The sequence below is a fragment of the Pipra filicauda genome, unplaced genomic scaffold, assembly GCF_003945595.2.
Source record: "Pipra filicauda isolate LSUMZ 115617 unplaced genomic scaffold, ASM394559v2 scaffold71_size5581439_pilon, whole genome shotgun sequence".
Classification (NCBI taxonomy): Eukaryota; Metazoa; Chordata; class Aves; order Passeriformes; family Pipridae; genus Pipra; species Pipra filicauda.
Window position 1 is genome coordinate 515,384 of NW_024104887.1, and position 22,217 is coordinate 537,600.

The following is a 22,217-nucleotide window of genomic DNA, read 5'->3' on the forward strand; positions in this document are numbered from 1 at the left end:
CTGTAGGGACGATCCACATGATGGAGAACAGAAAACATTCCACCGAATGAGTAGTTCAGTGCCTTCTCTGAAAAACTGGCTCAACAGCAAGGATCAAAATCTCATAGATCAAAAAAAAAAAAAAAAGTGTCAGCTTTTACATTTTGAGAATAGTTCATTAATTTTTTTTCATGCTGCAATATTTTGCAAATTCTAAGCTATGACATTTGGAGTGTTACCAGCTAAAATATGCTGGCTCCTTATGGTGTGTTGCAGCAGATTTTGCAAACTATCACAGGGCGATGAGGGTTTTCTCTAGAGCTTCAGGAGAACACTTAGCAGAGAACATAAATATATCCTCTCCCTTCCATACTTAGATTTCAGAGATACCAGAAGTATAGAAATTACAGTCTCTGACTTCAGGTTTAAGAAGAGTAGACAAACAGAAGAGTTAAGAAAACACAAGGCACATACCAAAAGCTAATCTTTCCCTAATTTTGGCTGACATTCTGGAAACTTGCACTGTACAACTGCATGGAAGTACCTGACCATAGCCCAGATAAGGTGTAAATAACAATCAGTGTGCTGTTCAAAAAACAGAGAAGGTTTCTAACTGTTTTGGCACTTTTCTGCACAATGATGGCTTCCAGGCAGATTTCAGCACCGTGACAAGGACAAAGCTGAAGATATGCCAACTAAGAAGTGTTTTCATCTCATCGTAGTGTTTTCCTTCTCATGCCACTGACATCTCTCTGTACACCCATCCCCACATCACACTGTGTCATGTACATGTTTTGATGCCTAGCCCTGACCTTCTCTCCTACCAAAAATTATTGTTTCCCATCCACCATGGCCATGGACCAAAGCTACTCCCTACCCTTTGCAGAGCACCTGTTTCTTAAAAAAACAAAAAAACCCAACAAACCAACACCAAAAAAATTGCTACCCATCTTGCAATTTCAGCATTTTCTTCACCTTCCATAGAGCAGAACCAGTTTTACAACTGTTAACACAGTTTTACAACTCACACTCTGTCATCTCCAGTCCAGATCTCTAACCTGTTGAGATGAGTTTGAAATTTGAATCTGTGCTCTCATGTCTTTGTGTCTCTTTCTGGCCTCATGCTCTGCACAGGTGCAACACAGAGGGAGGTTAGTTATTTCTTCCACTGTATCATTGGGGAAAACACCAGATAGGACTGGGACAGGACAGATTCCAGCAGAACCACGGCTCTCTCACCCTGTAAGTCAGACACTTTCTCTGCAAGATCTATCCTTTCTCTCATCTGACTACCGAATAGAACATCATCATCATCATCATTTTATTATTATTATTAATAATAATAATGCATAGTGATAAAGCATATATACCATACTAATAGAGTATATTATATAAGAGGGAGATAACAACTTCAAACAGGGTAGCAGTCAAGCTGCCCTTTCCTGGGAAGCCGTTGTCTTGGCACTGCTCAAACCTCTCCTGGCTTATAGCTGAGAGGCTACTGCCCAGCTCTCCCTCCCCACTTACTGGGTAGACCATTGGAATCCCTTAGGACTGTCCAAAACAAGAGGTGAAGGAAAATTACTCAGATTCGAAAATACCTTTGGCTAGAGATGCAGTGAAACAACACTGGTGGTCCTTTAACAAGTAACAATTCTATTTGAAGGAAAACTCACAGTGGCTTAATAAAATGACAAAGACACACGGTTAGCAAATGGCTGTATTGACAAACTTTGATAAAAAGGAAAATAAATAGAGAGAGAGATCACCGGTCCTGGATCCAGCGTTGGGCCAGCCAGCGGGGGTCTCTGATGTCCTGAAGTCTCACATAAGGGTAGCTCGCTGTCCTTTTTTTATGTTGGTTGCTTCGGGCAACCCCTCCCCCGTGCCTAAGTGGGGTGGGGGGTGGCAGCCAATTTATATGTAAATGAGGAATATCGGGAGTAACAAAGAGATTACAAAGACTGGGTCTTCCATAAGGGCAGAAGTCACCTTAACATTACTCCTTTAACCTGGCTGATTGCAGGGATAAGGGTCAGCCGGCCCCTCAGCACACCATCCACACATTTCATGGAGTCTCATGGAAATCCCCTAGTCATGTATCTTATGGCATATCTCATGGTATGGCTCCAGTTGCTCCATTTAAGAGCGTTTGAGACATTTCTCCAAAGGGGCTTAGACATCCTGTGTCCTTTCTTTGTCTTGAGGAGTTTTTCCTTTTTTGTTAGCCCCTCACAAAATGTAAACCTACTAGATCATCAATGGTTTTTCTTTCGTTCAGCCTTAACCCATGACAGGATAGACAATAAAATTTGAAATTACTAAATTCAGTTGCTGCCAGCTTTACACGTATTCTGAAAAAAACTGCTATAGAAGATAATTATATCATGGACACGTTTTTTGCCTATTGCTTTCATTAAGATGCAGCTGTTCATAGGTGAAGGGACTGAACAATAAAGCTTTCAAACTATAGCACTGGCGAGTTTTGTCAGCTGGACTAGATGAGCTGAGATGACAGTAAATTATCGTGTGCGTTTGGATGTTCAATCACTGCTATATGTTTATGTTCCTGTTTTGAAAAAATGTTAGTGGGTTTTTTTTGCCTGATTGTCCATACCAACCAAAGACATTCAGTTTACTGAAGATCACAGAGGAAAACAAAAGGGCAGACCATACAAAAAAGAATGATGAAAAATCGATGAAATAAACAAAGCTGGAGAGAAAAAGGGAAAGGAATCTCTTTCCTCCCCTTATCTCTTCCAGTTATTTTAGATACTATTTGTAAACCACATATGTAAAATATTTAAGGTGCAATGATTGCTTTTAGAAAATAATTACCTTGAACAATGGAAATAAAAACTGGCAGAATGTCACAGTGCTCACTCAGTGAATATCATGAATCTAATCCCATGATTCTGCACTTAAGGAAAACTTTTGTTCCTGTAACTTTTCACAGGACTAAAACCCTAAGGTGCCTGGGTCCAACAGAACTCATGTGATGTCTCTGAGCTAGCATCAGTGAAGTGAACAAAAGTTGCAGATCCTGCCTATTGCTTAACAATAAATAAGGAAAGAGAATGAATAAATATGAATGAACTCTGAAGCAATATGAACAAACTGTCCAGTAACATAAGGACTGTGATAAAAACTGACTGCCCAGAAAATGTGGAAAACACCTGTAATTGAGAATGGCCCCCAGATCATGCAAAGTAAGTTCTTTGCACGCATATCACTCAGCCACAGAAGATATTCTACAAAGATCAAGTTAAACCCAAGATCCTGGATAGGTCCCTTTCACCATACCCTTCTTAGAAGAAACAACAATACTGAACACTATCTGCTTACATCCCAACCGTGTATGACTGAGGCTAAGTTACAACACATTCTCACCATGTAGAAGTCATCTATTATTTGATTTCTGTTTCCATTTTGAATGCTTGAGTTTGGACAGTCACATGAACAAGACCTTTTATTTATTTCAGGGCCTGGAACTACCAAACCAGAAAAACGCAGACAATCAGTGGCCAGCCAAGGGTCTCATTACGGAATCTGTGAGGTGTATTCATTGCCATGGAAACAAGAGAGGGACGACAAGCTGTAATTTCTGTCTTGCAAGAGAATTCACCAGCCCGGCCAATAAATAAAGTTAGTAAATCAACAAATCAGAGCCGAGGTCAAGTAACTGAAGATGAAGCAGTTAGGCTCCATGGGTCTCCTTTGTTATTAATAGTACTAAGGTAGAAGTCTTTCAAATTCCTTGGACTTACGATGCAGATCCATCAAGGACATATTTGACTCAAATTAACACTCATTTTTGAGTATTTTTCACAGAAAAGTACCAGAAAGACAATAAAAATGTGCTCTACTTTTCAGTCACTACCCTTCATCTCACCCTGTTTTACTCTGCAAAGAGGTGTGCAGCGATAACCTTTGGAAGCAGAGCATTATGTTCAGCCAGTTACACTTGAATTACCAGATGCATAACAATCCTCAAGAGGACTAATTGCCACACACCATTCTGTGAAAGTTCCTTATAAAGAGCAGTTAATTTTCACACCACCTCTGTGAGCTGTGCATGGACTGGTTATCCCTCCCAGAATGCAGATGTCAAAACACAGTGGCACTGTGGAAGTGAATGTCAAGGCTGGGATTACGTCTGTTCACATTTAAGACCTTCAGACCTCTTCTGTCTGCGTTTTATAACTAACAGGAAAGGGAGGCAGAGAGGCATAAAGCTGGGAAACTGAAAATACTGGAAGATGTTATTGCTGAAACTCTAGGAGTCTCCATGGAGCTGCAGTACATTGGACACATGGCAGCCCAGTCAAAGTGGCACCAAGGCGAGGTTTGGTGGCCACTTAAGGGAGGTGCCCCCGGTGACTGCCAGGTGTGAACTGCTAAGGCAGCGAACTGCTGCTGCTTTAGGAACTCGTGACTATAAACCCACTATAACCGTGTGAATGAAATTCACAGAATTATACTGTGCTTTTGAAACTTTCAGTAAGTTCAGTTATAGGAAACTTCCTGGTATAACACCAACTATCAGTGTATAGATGTATCTGCATAGGAACAACATCAATACATATTTGCTTAAAAAAACTCAAAAATAACAAACAACAAGCCAAACTGAAATACCAGCTTGCTAACAATGGCTAGAGAAGCACTTGAGCTTCAGCGGTTTTTCCACAAGTTTTAGGTCACCTCCTGGAAACCTACCTATTTTAGTGGAACGCAAAGAAGACCTCTGCTACACTCTTAACTACTGCCAACAGTAGAAATAGTAACTCCACGGTGTATCTCTCTCACAAGTTTTACGCTGCATGTAACAGCACCTATTAACCCCTCAACACTTTCTTATAATACTTGGATCACACAGTATCTTTTTGCCAATTATTTTCTCTCTTACTCTTTTGGGTGCAAGGTTTTTAAACTATTATGTTCCTTTATTAGTTTACCTATGAAGGACTTCAAAGAGCCGACAAACTTGAGCACAATGTTGAAAAACAGTGTTTTGCTAAAATCCACAGGCTGAAGGGGAAGAGGGGATCTGGGTATCATTTAGCCAGGTTGAGTGCCAAGCTGAGCACAAAACAGCAGGTGAGTGCAAGAACCACGTGACTTCTGACTTGTGTGGCTTTAGAAGTGGGCAGAAACAGGTTTAGCCAAGCCTAAAATGATGTTTGAAAAATCAGCCTGAGAAAACTGGCAGATCTGACCCCCAGGGCAGTTTTACCCAGCTCCTGGTAATGCCAGTCAGTTGGAAGCAGTCTGAAATGATGCGTATGTGCTGTGGGGTAGGCGTGCAGGCCCAGCATGCTGCTGGCTGAGGTTATTAGGTTAATTGCACTACCACACGAATACAGCTCTGTCAGTCTGAGCTCTGAATTATACAGAGAACAGAAGCAGCCACCAGGGAAACAGGAACTGGTCACTCCTGACCTGAAAAGGCCTTTTGGGGTTACTCAGTTTAAAGGAGAAAAAAAGTGAAGAAAAACAAGCCTAGTTCCTGACCTGAAAAGCTGTGATCCTGACTGTAGCGAAGGGATGTCATCATGTGTTTTATGCAAATTCTCACTGCTGCTATCAAGCATGCTAAGCGCTTGGTCCCATTTCTCTTCAAATCAACAGAAAAATGAAAAACATTACAGTCTGTGCCAGTTCAAAGCCAAGCTTTAGCATCTATCGCAGTTTTACCATTATAACACTGCTGGCAGAGTGCGTATTTCTGAGAAGGATGGTATGGGAATGGCAGAGAAGGCAGGTAAAAGCAAACTTCACGGATAACAATTCAAATGTTGAAAGCCAGCCATACACAGGGACGTCATTTTACCAGGTGTATTGTTTTGTGTCTATGACAGATCTTCATTCACTTGAATGGAAACAGCCTTACTCTAGTACTACTGAACTGCCAGCTGCGTTCAGGGGATATTTATAACCATTAACACTGTAGATGGAAGGTGAGTTTTAACGTTTGGGTCATACTTATTCCTTTGGCTGGAGAGTGGCTCTGTTTCTGACAGCTGAAATTGAATTGCAGAAGGCTCAATGTAGCTCCCCATCATTTTCACTCTTTTCCTTTGCACTGAACCATCCTTTCCGAGCTTAATTCACAGTTTTCTGGCTTCCCTTATCGCTCCTGCCTCGTGTCGGTTGCAAGCCAAGTTTGTGAGAAGCTGCCTTTCCCAGAGTTCACCCCACTGCCTGCTCGGGCTGGGAACGAGACAGACCCCTCTGTGCCCCTCTGCGGGAGGTGCCGGAGGGCCTGAACTTCGAAAGGGGCCAAACCACACCGCCAGGCACTGGCCCCCTGCCCCCTTCTCGGTGCAGCCGCCAGACCCCTGGTCCCCAAACCGCGGCCCCCCGCGGCTGCCCACCTCCATTTCAGCCGGGGGGAAAGTGGGGGTAGAGGTAGACTGTGGGGAGGGAGGTCGCTTTTCTTTTTGCAAGAAGATGCAATGTGGGCTTGGGGGAAGGTGTTTCGCCGCTCCCTATGTCCTGCCAAACCACGACCCCTCAGGCACTCCTGCCCCACCCCCTCTCCTTGCACCGGTACCCCCTGTGCAGCCCAGGGGGGCACACCGACCCCTGCCACCGCACAGAGCTCCGCCACAAGGCCGGGGGGGCCTCGCCTCTGCCCGGTGAGGCTTCCCGGAGAGCCCTTGGCTGCGCACAAAGAGAGATACGGGGAATGTCGCCCGCCCCCGCGGCGGGCAGCGCTGGATGCAGCACGCACACCCCCCCGCACACGCATCCACACACACGGTGCGGGTCACGTACCTGCAGGTGCCTGTCCGGGGAGCGCGGGGCGGGGAGGCTGCGCTGCACCGCCCGTATCGCATGGGGGGGTTACCGCGATATCGCTCGGGGGCTGCGGCGGGGGGGCTGCTCCGCTCCCTCCTCCCCCTCCTCCTCCTCCTCCTCCTCCTCCTTTCCCGCGGTGTGCGCGGGGTGTGTGGTACTCCGCGCCGGAGGAGGCAGCTGTGGGCTCCAGCTCCTGTCAGCCACCGGAAACCGGCTCCCGGTGCCCCGCACCGCAGGAAGTGTGCAATGGCACACCCGCACACCGGCCCCGCACACGGCCCGCACCGCGACGGGCGGGCGGGCGGCGGGAGGAGCGGCACGGCCGGCGCTGGGCAGGGCAGGGACACGGCCCCTCCCTGCGTGCGGCGCGGGGCGGCACAGACCCCCGGGGCCAGGGACGGGGTGGTCGCCGTGCCGCTCTGCGTGGACACGGGCGCAGGGAGTCGCGTTCCCTGCGTTGCCGTGGGCAGGGGTGCTTCCTTCTGAAAACGGGGGGAAATGCGTGCACGTGAAGACGGGGGCTGTCCCACTAAGGAACACGTTCTCCACTGACATGAAACAACGTAATTCTTATTACTCTGGCGAAGGTCTGTTGACTTAACGGCGGTTGAGTTACTCAAAGTAGCTGTGTCCAAAAAGCTGCCACTCGGTTGCTTCGTGCAGATACAAAGATATACGATTTACTGTTACTTAATCTTTTTTTTTTAATTTTTAATGAGATCATAGGTACAGCACAGTGCAGTAATTTTACATGGAGTACATACATGTGCAAACACACGTGCACTCATCCTCCACCTGTATATAGGGCAATCAAAACTGCAGTTTATTTGTTGTGAAAATGACAACTTTCTCGATTTGCCTGCAAATACAGATCCTATCAGCAACATTACTCACATTGGGATTTTTTTGCAATTAATCATGCGAGAGCTCACCGTGTGCTTGCAGCATTTTCTCTGGGTGTTGGTTCTCCCTCAATAAGTAAGGTACATGCCAAAGCAAACTCTACTCATCTCCTCAGTTGGGCTTTTTTCCTCTGCCTTGTTATATCACTCCAGAAGGAGACAGGCCTGGCTATCAGCCTTTCAAGCTGGCTGCTTCATGCCCCAGAGGTTTCCTTTCTTCATCTTCCTTATGCCAACATTTGCAAAACTTGAATGGGCTAACACATGCTACCCGCTACGATGGCAACAATGCTTATGCAAGAGTATAATGGAGGCAATCTGGAAGTGTATTCATGCCAAAAGTAATGCTCTTTCTGGGTTTGCCTGTGATGCAGCAGGGGAATTTGGTAGCAGTGTTAGGCTTGCTTAGGGAAGATTGCCATCCCTTCTGCTCTTTTCATTTTCAGTAAGATGTCATTGTCATGTTGCTGCACCTCAGTGGAGGCCTTTAATACTTTAAAATCAAGGGTTCGGTGGTAGACTCCTAAAGACAGAGAACCCTAAATATAAGAAAAAGTAACTACTCCAGGGAGTTAAGGGAGAGTCTGCCTCTGTCCATCATGATCAAACATGTGACACCCTGCTTCCACATCTTGCTTTTAGTGTGAAGACCTATAGTCAAAGCACAGGCAACACTGAGGACAAGACCACAACCTTCTTGAACTCTGCTGTGCCCACAAGGTCCTGCCAGGGGCAGGGATGAGCTGCTCTTCAGGGACATGCTCCCACAGCACTCCATGGGCCATCAAACACATCTCCTGGGCAAGAGGGTGCATGGGTTATATTGTTTGAAACCAGTGCTCTGTTTGCCTCCAAGATGGGAGCTGCTGAGCTGCCTTTTAAAGGTCAAATAGTTACACTTTCAAAAATTATGACAATAGGAATTCCTGAAGAGAAGGACTGCCTTTATCTCTGGAATCCTTGCAATCAGGCACATCAGCTGCGCTCAGGTAACACAAGGGGTTTGCTCTTCACTGCTGGTCTTCAATCTCGTTCACTCCTTTGTATTTTTTTCTTTGCTTTTCTCTTTTTCTATCATGCTCTTTTATGGCAACAGGACAAAGTAGCCTCCAAGCCTACCTTCCTTACACCTTCTCCCTCAGCTCTTCCTACTCCTTCTTCACTTCCTCATTGTGAGCAGCCCCAGGTCAATGCTGTCTTTGCACGCTTTAATCAAAAAGAAGGTTTGAAAATGCTTCTCAAGCCTCTGACATGGTTGCTTGGCTATTGTGCCCTATTATCATCACGGGGTTGTACACAGGGCTGTAATTGCATCAGAGGGTTCTGGTTCATATCGTGTTTGCTGTCAAAGAGCTCAGCTAGCCTGGAATAATGTCACCAGCACCAAGCACAGAGCTGCAGTTCTGCATGAGCTCATTTTAGCTCACAGTCTGTATTGGTAACTGCACTGGGAGGGCAGCAATCATGTGTGCCGAGGTTCCAGAGAAAGCAAGGTTTTCTCCAGGAAGGAAGGCTGCTGCTATTGACGTGACAGGACTGTGCTGGCCACTCTAAGGTGGGCAGACAGACTGCCCTGCCTCTGCAAAGCTGAGGGACTGCTGTGGTGAGGAGGTGTTATTGCTGATCATTTCTGCTCCTATTCCTCACTTGGCATAAAACACATTGAGGCAGAGGTCTGAGTGTTGGCATGGACACCTGCTGGAGGTGCTAAGCACCTCTGCAGGCCCAGCTGAGGCAGCAGGGTCCTGTCATTAATGCAGTGGGCTGAGGAAGAAGGTGTATCACATCATCATCTCAGATCTAACATGGATTTTTTTCTGTGACCTCTGACAATTTACTAACCTGTGTGTACCCATCTGTGCTGTGACCATTTATTAGCCCTATCAGGCTGTGTGACAAGGGTAAATTGTCTCATTCAGGCCCCAGTGACAGGAAAACTACTGCTCATGGTGCTCAGTGGAACCTCATGTTCTGCCCTTCAGAACTCCTGGGCACCCTGACAGGTAACCTGCCATCCCATTAACACCAATGCCACCAGGAGGCCAAAAACAATGGGCAAGCGCAAAAACATCTCAGATCCCACAAGAACCAAGCCTTTTGTGGAGAAAGACTGGCTGGGCCAGTGCCTGTGAAATAGGACACAAGTTGCCAAACAGGAGAGAAAGGAATCACTGCCCTCTTTTTTGGAAACACCTGACTGTCTGCTTGAAGAGAGGTCCAAAAGCCATGGCGATTGACATCTACGTCAGAGCGCAGGTGCCACCACCTCTTAGAAAACATGGGGACACCAAGTGACTGCATGGCTTTGTTATGAACCCACTCAGCTTCCCCAGCATCCCCTCAGCACTGCATTGATCAACCAAGAACAGAGCAGAGCTTGGGTTTTCCCAGTGATACCCTTTGTGAGATAAGATGTGCACCGACTGGGCGTGTTCCTCATTCCTGCAGGACTGGCAGGTGAACTGGGATTCACGCTGAGTGGTTTGTTTCTGCCACCCAGCTCTGCCCTGCGTTTGACCCACGCAGCAAGAAAGCAACAAATGAGTCACACCCCTATAGTTTGTGCCCGAGCTGTGCTTGCTCCCTCCTGCCTAGATGAGGAGGGTGTGTCAGCACGCACATAGGCTCTCCATCGGTCCCCACCAGCGGTCATGAGCCTGATCCTGTGCCAGACACTTTGCCAGCTAAAACACAAAGGTGAAACAGCACCCCAGGTGAAATCCCCCAGCTCTCACAGGAGGGAAGCTGCCCTGGGAGGTTATGAACAACCTGGGATGAAGACAGGGGCAATCAGAAAATACTTCTGTTTTTAGCAGAAGGTTGGCCATATGCTAAGGACCAAGCATAGGACAAGAGCAGCTGGGTTGAGAGTGAAAAACAAGAAAGGTCAAGAATGGTCTGTTCGACCAGATGTAGGTTTTAAATCAAGACTGTGATTACTTCACAGGAGGAAGGGCAGGATCAGGCCACTGCCACAACAGGCTGTTTTTTGCATCAGTTCACCACAGGTTCCCACTAGCATGTCTCCTCCAATGGCTGCTAATTGTGGCTGGCATCAGCCAAATGCAGATCACAAAACAGTGTCTCATCACAGTAGGAATACCCTGCTGTGTTTTTCAAAGTTATATTCCTCAGAGGAATGTGTGCCCAACCAAAATAGCTTCAAGAAGTTAAGCTGGAAGAATTTTTGAGACAGGAAAAATTGCTGCACAGCCAATATCTTGCTGAAAAAGACAGCCCCTTGAAACAGCAGTGTGAGTTAAAAGACTCGTCTTCATTTTTAGACTTCATTCGCTGTGACCCAAGCATGATTTTATCCCATCAGTCAGCTGGAGCATGGAGAGAGTAGTATCTGGAAGGTCTCAGAAAGTCCAAGAAGAACTCAGTGCCTGGCAGAACCTTGTGGTCTTCCACATTGCCTCCTCCTCCGTACCACTGTGAGGGATGCCTGTTTCAGACAGCCTTCCAGCATGCAAGCAGACACCTGGATCTTCACTGAGACTTCCTCCGCCTCAACACTGATTGCAAAGGTACGAGCACAAAAAATCTGGGGAGCCAGCTTCCCATCCCAAAAGTCTGTGTGTTAGTCTGGAACACTCCTGCAGTCCCTCTCAGAGGATTAAACACAAGGTAGACTCACCCAGCCTTTGCTCACACACTTCTCTGGATGAAAGGGCTTGGTGAGAAACAGGTGTCTGCCAGCCAGTATTTAATGGGTTGGACAAGGGGTGGGTTCCCTGGTGGGACATCAGTGCATTGGAAGGCAGAGCAACAGGTCTGTGGGGCAGGTGTCTGTGGGGCAGGTACAATCACAGACACCCAGCCATGAGGACTGGAAGTCAAGGACAGCAAGGTGGGTGGCACTTTCCTTCAGAACTGCAGGAAGTCAAGTGGTCTGACTTGCAGACAACTGGTGTGACGAGTGGAGATGGGGTATTACAACACTCTCCTGGAGCACTGGGGGTTAGCGTATAAGGAGTCCTTCTCTTGTGGACCATGCAGAGGGCTTTGTATCCCTGTGTTTTCAGTGGCAGTGCAGCAAAGCTAGGCTGGTGTAACCCAGGAAAAACACTCAGCCTTTGGGTCAATTCTAAATTTTTTCGTACTCTGTCCGGGGCAGCTGACAACCAGACAGAAGTACCTGTTAGTTTTCTCCACCAAGACCTCAGATTGTCATATTTGGCAGCCACCTTTCCTTCACATGTGCACAATGTCATAGGAAACACTGCAGACAAATCCTGTCCTGGTGGTCATCGCAAGGATATTTCATAGTAACACGTGAGCATATCAGAGCAGAACTAACTTGCTGCTGGTCCTTCCTTTATTAGTTTTGTTACCAGGCTGCAACTAACAAAATTAGTAGTAACACAGGAAAAGGTATATGAAGATCAGTCCCCAAGGTGCTTGTGAAAATTCTGTGCTGCTTCATGAGAGGCTTGAAATACCCCTGAGAAGCCAGTCTGTGCATTTTCAGAGTTGTCACCATACAAATCTGTTTTGTATTAAGTTCCTGTGGATTTTAATTTAGTTTACTTTCCAGGCTCCTCTTGTCTGCTATGGCTTCACAGAGTCCAAGAAGTCGAATTGTCAGTACTCATTACACTTTTATTACACAAATTAAGCAGTCTCCATTGTTTTTTCTCATGGAAGAACAAGTGATGTTGACAATGCTCTCTGTGTGTAAATCAGACAGAATATGAACTGCCGCATTAGAGAAAATCTGATTTCTTCAATGTTTGCTTAGAAGACAGAGCTCTTACAAAAATTGTTTAAAATGTAAAGAATTATCTTCTTTCGGTATTAAAAATTATTTCAGTTTCAGGTGATGTCATAGGTCAGTAACATACATGTCTCACAGGCAAAAAAAGACTAACCTGCAAAATAAAAAACCAGAGTCATAGAAAGCCTTGATGAACTGCATACACTGTACAGCTTCCCCAGAGCAGCCATCTGCAAGAGGGGGTTGAGATAGAAAAAAACAGGACTGGAGTTCTCCATTTCCTCTTTAACTGGATAGCAACTTCCCATTTGCTTTGGGAATTCCCATAATGACAGTAGAGACACCTGTTTTTTTTGTGGCAACAGTGTGCAAGTCTCAGCTGTTGCATGACAGGTAAGGCAGAGCAATTTAAACAAAAATCTGAATAATGAGTATAGTAAAATTATGTAATAACAGCTTAACAAGAAACCCACTTGAAAGCAAGCAGGAGACTTGCCACTATAAGATGTGCTAATTACACTGTGGAAATTTGGCTGACAGTAAGAACATACAGTGTGTAATTTCTGTATATGGGATAAGGACAGTGGCTGTTTCTATGTCTAAGAAACCAGGATGCTTTGGTCTCAGCCTGTGGTCTCCCTAATGCATTTTACAACACTGAGAATGGCTTTAAAACATAACTGGGTCATGCTCTTCACCCACTTGCATTGCTCGACATGAGGCAACCATGTTATTCTTTTGTTCCCTCCATTTTTGGCCTGGTAAACTTCAAAGTTTGAGAGACCTGTTTCAGTGAATAGATGTGACCTAGACACTCTGCTGCTACAGTAAAGGCTGGATCACAAAATTCTCTTTTATCACATTTAATTATTTAGCAGAAATAGTAAGCTCTTACCTTATAAAGAAAGAGCTCACAATATCCTTCTGGACAAAATGTTATGAATTGTATTAATTATGTTTCTAGGTAAAAAAAAGTCCAGAACTCTATACCCTGATTTTGTGTTATTTATTCACCCAATACCACATCTCACACGTGAGAGGAGCCCTGAAGAAAAGATACAAGGACTCCCTGAAACAACATCTCAGCCTTGGCCATATTGATCAACAGAACTGGTCTACTCTGGCCTCCAATTGGGAGGCCTGGAGACACACCATCTATAACGCTGCTGTCTCCTTTGAGAACACACGCAGGGTCACTCTCGAGGAGAAAAGGCAACGCAGAAAGAACCGTGTCTTGCAGAATACACCATCTAAGGAGTCTTTCTGCTGTGCCTTTTGCAATCGGATATGTCTGTCTTGTATTGGCCTCATAAGCCACCAGCGTGCCTGTAACAAATGTGGATAGAGCCTTCCCAAATCTTCGTTCGCGAAGCCTAGCCATGATGACCACATCTCACACATACTCACACTCCATTAGGACAAAGATAACGACTGAAGATAATGATGATATGATATTTATCCCTCACCCTGCTAAAGCTTTAACCATGGATTGAAAGGTATATTTTCAGAGCTGTTGCTCATGCCGTGTGATTCCTATCCGTGGGAGAGAGTGAGAACAGGGAAATAAGCCTAAAATCACCATTCAAGAAATTTAACAGAACACACTTTTTCTTTCTTGCTTCACTTTCTGGTGAGCTTAATCATAGAACTTGAGCTTAACCATAGAGCTTGAGCCACGCAGAAACACTGTGTGCACTTTCCTGCTGCCTTGGTTATGAAGTTCTAATGTGGCCTCTGAGACCAACCTTGTGATCACAATTTCATTGCATAAACACTCCTTTAGCACTGAGCAGCAAACGCCAGACACATCAACTGCTGCATAAAGACAAGTATAAGTGCCTTCACCTTTGCACCAAGGGCCTCCCATGCACCCTTCATAGTTTGCCTTTCACTTGCAGCCCTGCAGCCTTCCACCTGAATTGCTGTGTCAGTCTTTTTCCCTTCTCCTTCCTGTGCTATTGCTTTTGTGATATTATCCTCATGGCCTTCCACTTGCAAACCTCAGTATTCTAATAGGTTCTCATAGAAAGCAACTGCTGATAGTCTGAGAATCCACCATTTCTTTCCCCTGTGTTTCATATCTGGTTTGTAACTTTAGGTTATGTTAGGGGAAAAATAAGAGTTAGCAAATAGAAAAGTATATAATAATCAGGTAAATATTCAATAAGTATTACCAGCCATAAATATGCACAAAGTGGAGTGACTGACGTGCACCACCTGTGACTGATTAAATGTGATCTCGTCAGCACTGACAGCATCACATACAGGAACAACCCAGAGGTAGCTTGGCTAGGTCCTAATACCAAGCACAGAGTTAAAAGAGGAAAAAGCCTGAAAAGAATAACTATAGACATCTTCCTCATCCTTACTGCTAGCAGGCTTTGGAAAGGACACTCTTCTTGGGGCCACATTGCTTCACTTCTTGGCTGGCTACTGGTCAGGCACCTCCTTCTCTTTCCATTTATTTTCCTTATGGTAACTCCAACTTGATGTGTGGACCTCACTGATAAAACAGGTAAACCTGCCTCAAGAGGTGTGATGATACAGTGATTATATAGTTGGCAAGGTCTTAGCCCCTTATGGAAACAGAGGGAAGCAGAGCTATAGTCCCCCCCAGTAAAAAATACTGACTCTATGTATTATTGCTTGAGCTAATTATATTTAGTTAGTTAAAGCTTAGCTTTGTTATATAAAGCAACATCTTGTTCCAGGATAGAATGCTGCACAGAACTAAGATTAGGCAACACTCCATTATATGGACTGAGATTCAGTGGGTTTAATTTTTGTCAAAGTTTTAAGCATCCAGGCCAATATTCTTGCAAACCAAGGCTGTCCCTGACAACAAAGCATTACACCCTCGCTGATTATTTTAGTGGGGGAGATAAGAATGACAAGTCCTAGTGCTCTGTCACCTAGAAGTACAACCTCTCTCTTCTGGAGCAGGGACTGTACCAAAAGCAGGGGTAGGGAGATGAGAGGCTGCAAGGCACAGACGCAGATTTTGATGCTGCCGCAAATCTGCGTATCCTACCCTATCCCACACTTGACCCCTGCTTTGAGCAGAAAAGATATTGCTGCACTTTGGCGAGTTTGGCCCTTTAGGATGCCTGCGCAACGCTGGCAGCACTCGGAAGCGCTGGGTGTCCAAAGGCAACGCTCTGCAGTGGGCTGCCTGCTCCCTCTGCTGGCAGCGGCCGCTCCGTCGGTCCCGGCGCCTCTCTAAACTCCGCTGGAGGAGCGGAACTGTGCTGAAGACGTGGGAGAAAAGACATCGAAACAAAGCCCTTGAGAACACGAGGCATGAGTTTACATCTCCTTCCAGTGTGATGGATGAGCCATCAGTCCTGCTCACTACCGTCAGCAGCAAGCAGATCGTGTCTGTGCCTTACATACGTCCTGGAGCTGTTCTGTTCCTTTATCATCACCCAGAAAACCTGTAGCTTTACCATCATGCAGAAAAAGTTACCCACAGTAGCAAAACAATCACAGTTTGCTTAGCCACTTCATTTTTATGGGCTTCAAAAGCTGTGAAGTGAGCAATGGATTAAAAAGCAACACAGTTTTGACCTCATGTAAAAATCCTCTGCAGAATGTGAATACCTGCAGTAATTCCTCTACTGTAGCACCCATTCTAGGTCTTGTCCTCACAGTGCACAGTGGACTGGCTCATTTTTCAGTCATGTCTTTTTTTACAGTGAAAACTCCAGAAATGGCATAATATGAAAATTTGTAATGCAAGGATCAAATATCCCTAACACTCTGGATCACTGGGTCCCACAGTACCCATGGCGAGGCACAGCCATCACACCACTTATTCTAAAGATTCTGAGCCTGGTGAGCTCCCACTCCTCCACCATGCAAGCACCACTACTGATATGTTAGAGAGAGAAGAAACACAGTGGCCAGTTGGAGGCAGGTTGTGTTGCTCTGGATCCTTCTGAAACAAAAGCACTTTTCTTCTGAAGATGACGCTTTTCTCTAGGTGTCACAGGCATCACAGTACCTCGCCAAATGACACTACAGTTATCAAACATGTTATGCAAGAGCAGTATTACTGACTATACAAGAAGCACATGCACCATTAACTACCCACATAGGCAGGGAAGCAAATAAACACATTCTGTCTTCAGGTGCCAGGACACAGTTAATGTTGTACTGGATGCTGCACACCTTTCCCCTCCACCCCAGTAACCCTGAAAAACAAAAATTCGTTGGCAGAAAAGTTGCACAGAAAGGAAAATTGCAAAGACATGGGATTGCTTATGAAATAGGTATGAAATTAAACAAGGTTGCTCCCGATACCCAAGTTCTTTCATCTGCCTCAGTTTTTTAAGTGTCACAGGACGGCATTTGAAAATGTACTTTGAATATATATGTTCACTTGAAAAATGTTTTCTAGAATCAGTAGATTTCAAAAGATGTATTTCAAGTATTTCAAGGTGGCTCCCTAAAGAAATAAAATATATGTAGCCATATTTTTCATGCAAGCACATACACTGTGTTTTCCAATAGCTTGAAATCATCAGCCTTTTTTAATAACATCTGATAGGAGTGGTCAGTTCCTATAAGCTTGAAACATCAGAATTTTGGGACATAGTTTTTATTTTAATCATTACAGCAAGTTATTAAAAATGTTCGCTGTTGGATATTATATTCAAACTGAGTTGTAACTTCTCTAAAAATCATAAAATCTATTGAATACTTGTAGTTCATAAAAAAGAAATGACGACTGGCACTTTAAAAAAGCATTGTAGTTATATATGAAAGGCCAGTATTTCTGCTAGTGTTCAAAATTTATCTGTGGCAGACTTGACGGTAGAACTGTGTCACCATTAACACTAGAATTTCATGACATGAAAGCTATGAATGGCTTTAGCTTATCTAAAAAGAGAAAAGGAATCATTAGAAAATGGAAAGGACCTGGATACAGGCTGTGCAGAGGAAACAGTAATATCTTTAGAGTAAGATCTTCAAGTTCTTTAGAAATTCTGCTTTGGAATATACTTCATAGTTTTATCCATGTGGTAAAAATCAGACACTGCAATTAAATCTCATACAATTAAAATCTCTCAGTCTAACAATGTATTTATCTATCTATCTATATTTCACAATATTAAAACCCTTTGCTGAAAATGATGAGGCTGATTAATTAAAATAGAATTTACTTTTCCAGTTCATTTGTAGAAGTATTTTGAGGTCTTGATTATAATGATTAACTTAATGGATAACTTCTTTTTTCATGAATAATCTGTTCTCTTCTGACTTCATTTTGAAGCTTGCTAAAGAAGGTTCAGAACTGTTTTGAATAGTGATAAATGCGAAAATCACACAAAGAAAAGTAGCAATTTAACATTGTGAAAGTTCTGATACTGCCTCTTGTCCAACAGAACTTCACCAATACCTACCTTTTCTGGAGCCAGAAAACACTCTGTAAGAGGGCTAGTTGTATCCTATTACTTAGGGAAATTATTAGATTATGACTGATTTTAATGGAGAAAAGACCATATAACTCAGATGTCTCAGGGGAGATGAAAGAAATCAGGTTATTTTCCTACCAAGTCCTCCTGTAAAAGCAGTGCACATTCAGGAAACACTGCTTAGAGCTGGGCAGAACACAAATACAACACATTGACTGGATTCTTTCTGAAGCTACGCTGGCTGCTAAAATGTCAATAGCTGGTTAACAAAAGAAGAGTAAGCTTTTGTTCTCTTCCTGTTCACAAAACACAGGAGTCCAGAAAAATGCAAGCACTTCTGGCCTGTACTTTCTCCTGAGCCACAAAAAGCTGAAAGCTCCTCCATCCCAGATCAGAAAGCGAGATGCCAGTCTCCTCCCCCATCAGCAGAAGGTTTTCTGGGCACCGGTCTGACAAAGGCCTTTGTCCCTCACCTGTGAACATTTTCACAAAGTCAGCACTCGACATGCTCATAACCACATCAGCTGTCCCAGGGGGCTTTCCAAAGCCAGTGCTCCCACCCTTGTTCTTCAGGTCGATATACCACGTGCCTCCACCGTCACCTGCACAGAGAATGAAGAGAGGTGACGAGGCAGCAAAGGCAGCAAAGGCGCTCTGCCCTCCTCCCCTTTGGGGGCAGCCAAAGCCAACCCCTGGCAGGTGACCCCAGCCCCACGTGCCCATGTGGGGACACGGGCAGGAGAGCCCAAAGGCTGCCCTTCGCTCACAGATCGGAGGCAGCGGGTGTTTCAAGGAGACCCTGGGAGCACCCCTGCCTGTCCTCACGCCAACCCTGTGAGGGAGGGCAGCGACAAAGTGACAAAGGCTCCGCCTACGGCGGGAGTGGCAGCAGCTCCCTGTGCCTGCTCGAGGTCCTGAGAAGGAGCATCACAGCAGAACAGGAGAGGAGCTGCTCTGTTTCGGCATCCGCTTGAAAAGGTGAGTGCTTCTGTTTGAAATCACTGAGTGCCTTTTGCTAGGGAAGGTTTCACATTTGATGCTCTTACCAGATAATTCAAACTGAAAGACACCCTGAGTACTTCTCACGTTCTCTTCCGTCATGGCCCCCTGAATAACTCTGAATGTTTCTGCAACAGGCCCGGATGGCTTGGCTGGAGCAGATTCTGTCTTCTCCTCTTTCAATGCTTGGGCAGCACCTGCAAGAATTTAATTCTTCTGCAAAGGCTTCTAAGCTGTTAATCGATTTACTGCTTTTGTTGCCAATTTTTGGAACTCTCTAGATATGGACAAACAGCCATGTTTAGAAAGGAGACATTGTTTATTCCGATCAGGGTGCAAGGTGGAAGTTTTCCACAAATCAAATACACCAAGGAGTGAAAAGTGAGAGAATTTACACACAAATCTACATAAACCCACTTATTTAATACATAGTTACCACCTAGCTATTGCATAATTGTTTAGCTTGCACAAGGTGTGCCACTGCCTGTGAGGAGGTGTGGGTTCCTCTTCAGCATCTCTGGTTTTCTCTAATGGTTGTTTGGTGAGGTACCCTATATTCAGTTTCCAGCAAAGTTCAGTTCAGCGCTCACAGAACCCCAGGTTGAGTGCCAAAGAAGACATCATCTTAGACAATTGCCAAACTGGTTGTAAAACAAAAACATCAAGGGACATCTGCTTAACACAACTGATAGCATCTTTTTACACTCAAAAGAGGGGTTAAAGGTGAGAATGATGCTATCGGGTTCCATCTGCAACAGAGATCAAAGGAAGGGACAGGGACAGTGAATTCTGCTTAAAGATACAAAGAATTCTACTTAAAACACAAAGAATTCAGTTTAAAGACATCAATTTGATCAGCATTCTACTTTACCACAGTGAACATGCACATTTAACAATAATGGACAGCTTTTGCAATTTATGAAGCAAATCAAAGTGAACAGCCTACAAAATGCTGTTGAAAGTCTATTAGGTGCCTACAGTATCAAAAAATAGTTAGGTCTGTAAACCATGCAAATTTCATGCTTCATCAGACTGTTTCTGGTATAACTTAGCAAGACAGATCATATGACACTCCTACAAAATGTGCTATTTTCCATTTGATTTCTTTTTCCAGCAATATTTACTTTTATTCGTCTTTAAATTTTTTTAATTGCCTTTTAAAAATATTTTTATTGCTTTTTCCAGCAATATTTACCTGTGACCTTCAGCATAAAAAGGATTCTTCAAAACAAGGCACTGATTATAAATCACGAAGGTTTCAAAGTCCTGCAGAAGGTAACATTTTTTCACTAGCTTTGAATACAGAGGCTCTGCAGCCACTTCCATAAATCTCACCCTCCAAAATGAGAGAAAAGGGCTTTTGTCAAGTAGCTTGAATGAAGTCCAAGTTCTTGGGAGAAAAAACAAACCAACCAACTTGAAATCCAAGTGGCATTCATTATCACCAGAATTGATCAACTTGTACATACAGTGCTTTTCCCACCACATCTATCTACCTTCACTGCTATCATTGAAACTAGAAACCTCGTAAATCTGCAAAGAAAAATATTTGAAGATAGGAAACCATGTCATTAGCTGATATATAGTAATATAGACATTGTTCTGGACAACAAAAAAAAAGTTATGAGTTAGGGAATTGCAACCAATTTAATTAATTATCATTTAATTTAACTATGTAACTATTTTGTTACTAAAAAATGGAAAAAACCCCCACTTAGAACTCACCTCAACTCTCCTCTACAGTCCTTACTCATTTCTAATAAATTCTTAGATTTTGTGCCAAATTTGTGAATTCCTTCTACTAACAGTATACTCATAAGTGTCCTTAACTGTTGTTGTTAAATATCCAAATGTTATTTAATATTCCAATCAAATAGTGGTGAGTTTAAGGGGAATATTTTAAATATAATGATTCTTCTGCTAAAAATTCTCCTGCTAAAAATTCTCTTCTTAGTATGTTGAAATAACAACAGTATTCATTAGGGTGCACATTTGTTAATGAATGGAGGAAACAATATCATGCTGACCATGGGATGGAAATACCAGTGATCTACGCCCCTGGTGTACTATATGATCTTGCACAAGTGGTTTTCCTCAGTTTCCTCCCTTTCCAACTGAAAAATGTCATGTTTCTACCTATTTCTATATCTGAGATATATTCATCAAAAGCAATGTTTTAAGACTTGAATGATGATAAAACATCAAATGCCACTCAAAAACACAGAGGGCTGGAAGGGAGGCAGCAAGTTTGTTGGGATTGTCATCTGGAGGACACATGGTGTGTTCAGAGCCAATTGCTGGCCTGAAAGATCTCCTCACTGTCTTGAGGACAATCAGGGCCCAGCTGACAGTGCTCACCAGGACCTTGCCACCTCCTTCTCCACAGCTGCATCTCCTCATCACCTTCCTCAGGTGAACTCAGCTCAGCCACAGGTGAAGGCTGGGAAGTGAGAAGCAGCTGGCAGATGGAGGCTCCAGCAGAGACGGGTCTGCCGTGGCAGCCAGGGAGGCTTTGCTAAAACACAACACAGATACTCAGGCAGCAGTTGCCTGAGTTTGCGTAAGTGAAAAGGCTGATGGGCAAAATACCTGGTCCCACGGAGTTAAAGAAGTAGCTCTTGAAAAAGAAGGGCCTACCACGTTCTCCTGTGAGTAGCTGGGTGGTCGGCGGCCAGCTCTGCTCCAGGATGAATGCTGTACTGTCAGAGGGAAGGGCAATTTGGGGAGTGGGGGGATCCTCCACTGCAGGACTGTGGGTTTCTGCTTTGTAGAGATGCAGAGCACTGGACTGCAAGCACAGATGCAGGAGTGCTCAGCCCGTGGTAAACCTGTGCTCCCCTGCTGCCCACCACTTGCAGGCCTAACATGCAGGCACTGGAAAACTACTGAAAGCCCTCATTAGGGTTGGAAGGGACCTCTGATCTAGTCCAATCACCATGCCAAGCCAGGGTCACCTACAGTAGGTGACACAGGAATGGGTTTTGAATTTCTACACAGAGGAGGACTCCAGGATCCCCCCCAGAGCAGCCTGTTCCCATGCTCTACCACACTCAAATAAGTTCTTCCTCATGTTGAGGTGAAACTTCTTCTGTTTTAGTTTATGGCCATTACTCCTCATCCTGTTGCTGGGCACCACTGAAAAGAGTCAGACACCATCCTCTTGGCACCCACCTTTGAGATATTTATATGCGTTAATGAGATCCCCTCTCAGTATTCTGCAGACTAAACAGACCCAGCTCCCGCAGCCTCTCCTCTTAAGAGAGATACTCCAGACCCCTCATCATCTTTGTTGCCCTCCGCTGGGCCCTCTTTCTTGTCCTGAGGAGCCAGAACTGGACACAGCACTCCAGAAAGTGGGATGGCAGCAAAGCCTCCACTGATTTGAGTGGGACCTGCAAG

At 44.5% G+C, this 22,217-nt stretch overlaps 2 protein-coding genes across 3 annotated transcripts in view; both read right to left on the minus strand.

Annotated features, from left to right (window-relative positions):
• Positions 1-7,048, minus strand: part of KIAA1958 (KIAA1958 ortholog) — a 50,973-nt gene extending 43,925 nt beyond the window's left edge. Inside the window, exon 1 of the mRNA XM_027710276.2 lies at positions 6,757-7,048. The gene's annotated coding sequence lies outside the window, so the exon portion shown is untranslated. The remainder of the gene's footprint in view (positions 1-6,756) is intronic.
• A 5,218-nt stretch (positions 7,049-12,266) lies between these two features.
• On the minus strand, positions 12,267-21,945 carry LOC113982275 (hydroxysteroid dehydrogenase-like protein 2). 2 transcript variants are annotated; one of them, XM_039389317.1, is made up of 4 exons: positions 20,014-20,877; positions 18,866-19,015; positions 18,293-18,421; positions 12,267-12,556 (listed from the first exon to the last, which is right to left on the minus strand). In XM_039389317.1, exons 1-4 carry the CDS (start codon positions 20,027-20,029, stop codon positions 12,552-12,554), a joined length of 300 nt encoding a protein of 99 aa, XP_039245251.1. In that variant the 5' UTR covers positions 20,030-20,877; the 3' UTR covers positions 12,267-12,551. The 2 variants fall into 2 exon arrangements, with proteins under 2 accessions (XP_039245251.1, XP_039245250.1); XM_039389316.1 differs by lacking the exon at positions 12,267-12,556 and having other exon boundaries at positions 16,835-18,421; positions 20,014-21,945.
• Positions 21,946-22,217: the final 272 nt, after the last annotated feature.

What these genes read in the sequence shown, in the direction of transcription:
- LOC113982275 (XM_039389316.1), bottom strand. An exon ending in CTTTCAGTTTGAATTATCTG is followed by an intron (nt 18,422 to 18,865) that starts GTAAGAGCATCA and finishes TTCTCTGTGCAG; the next exon opens with GTGACGGTGGAGGCACGTGG.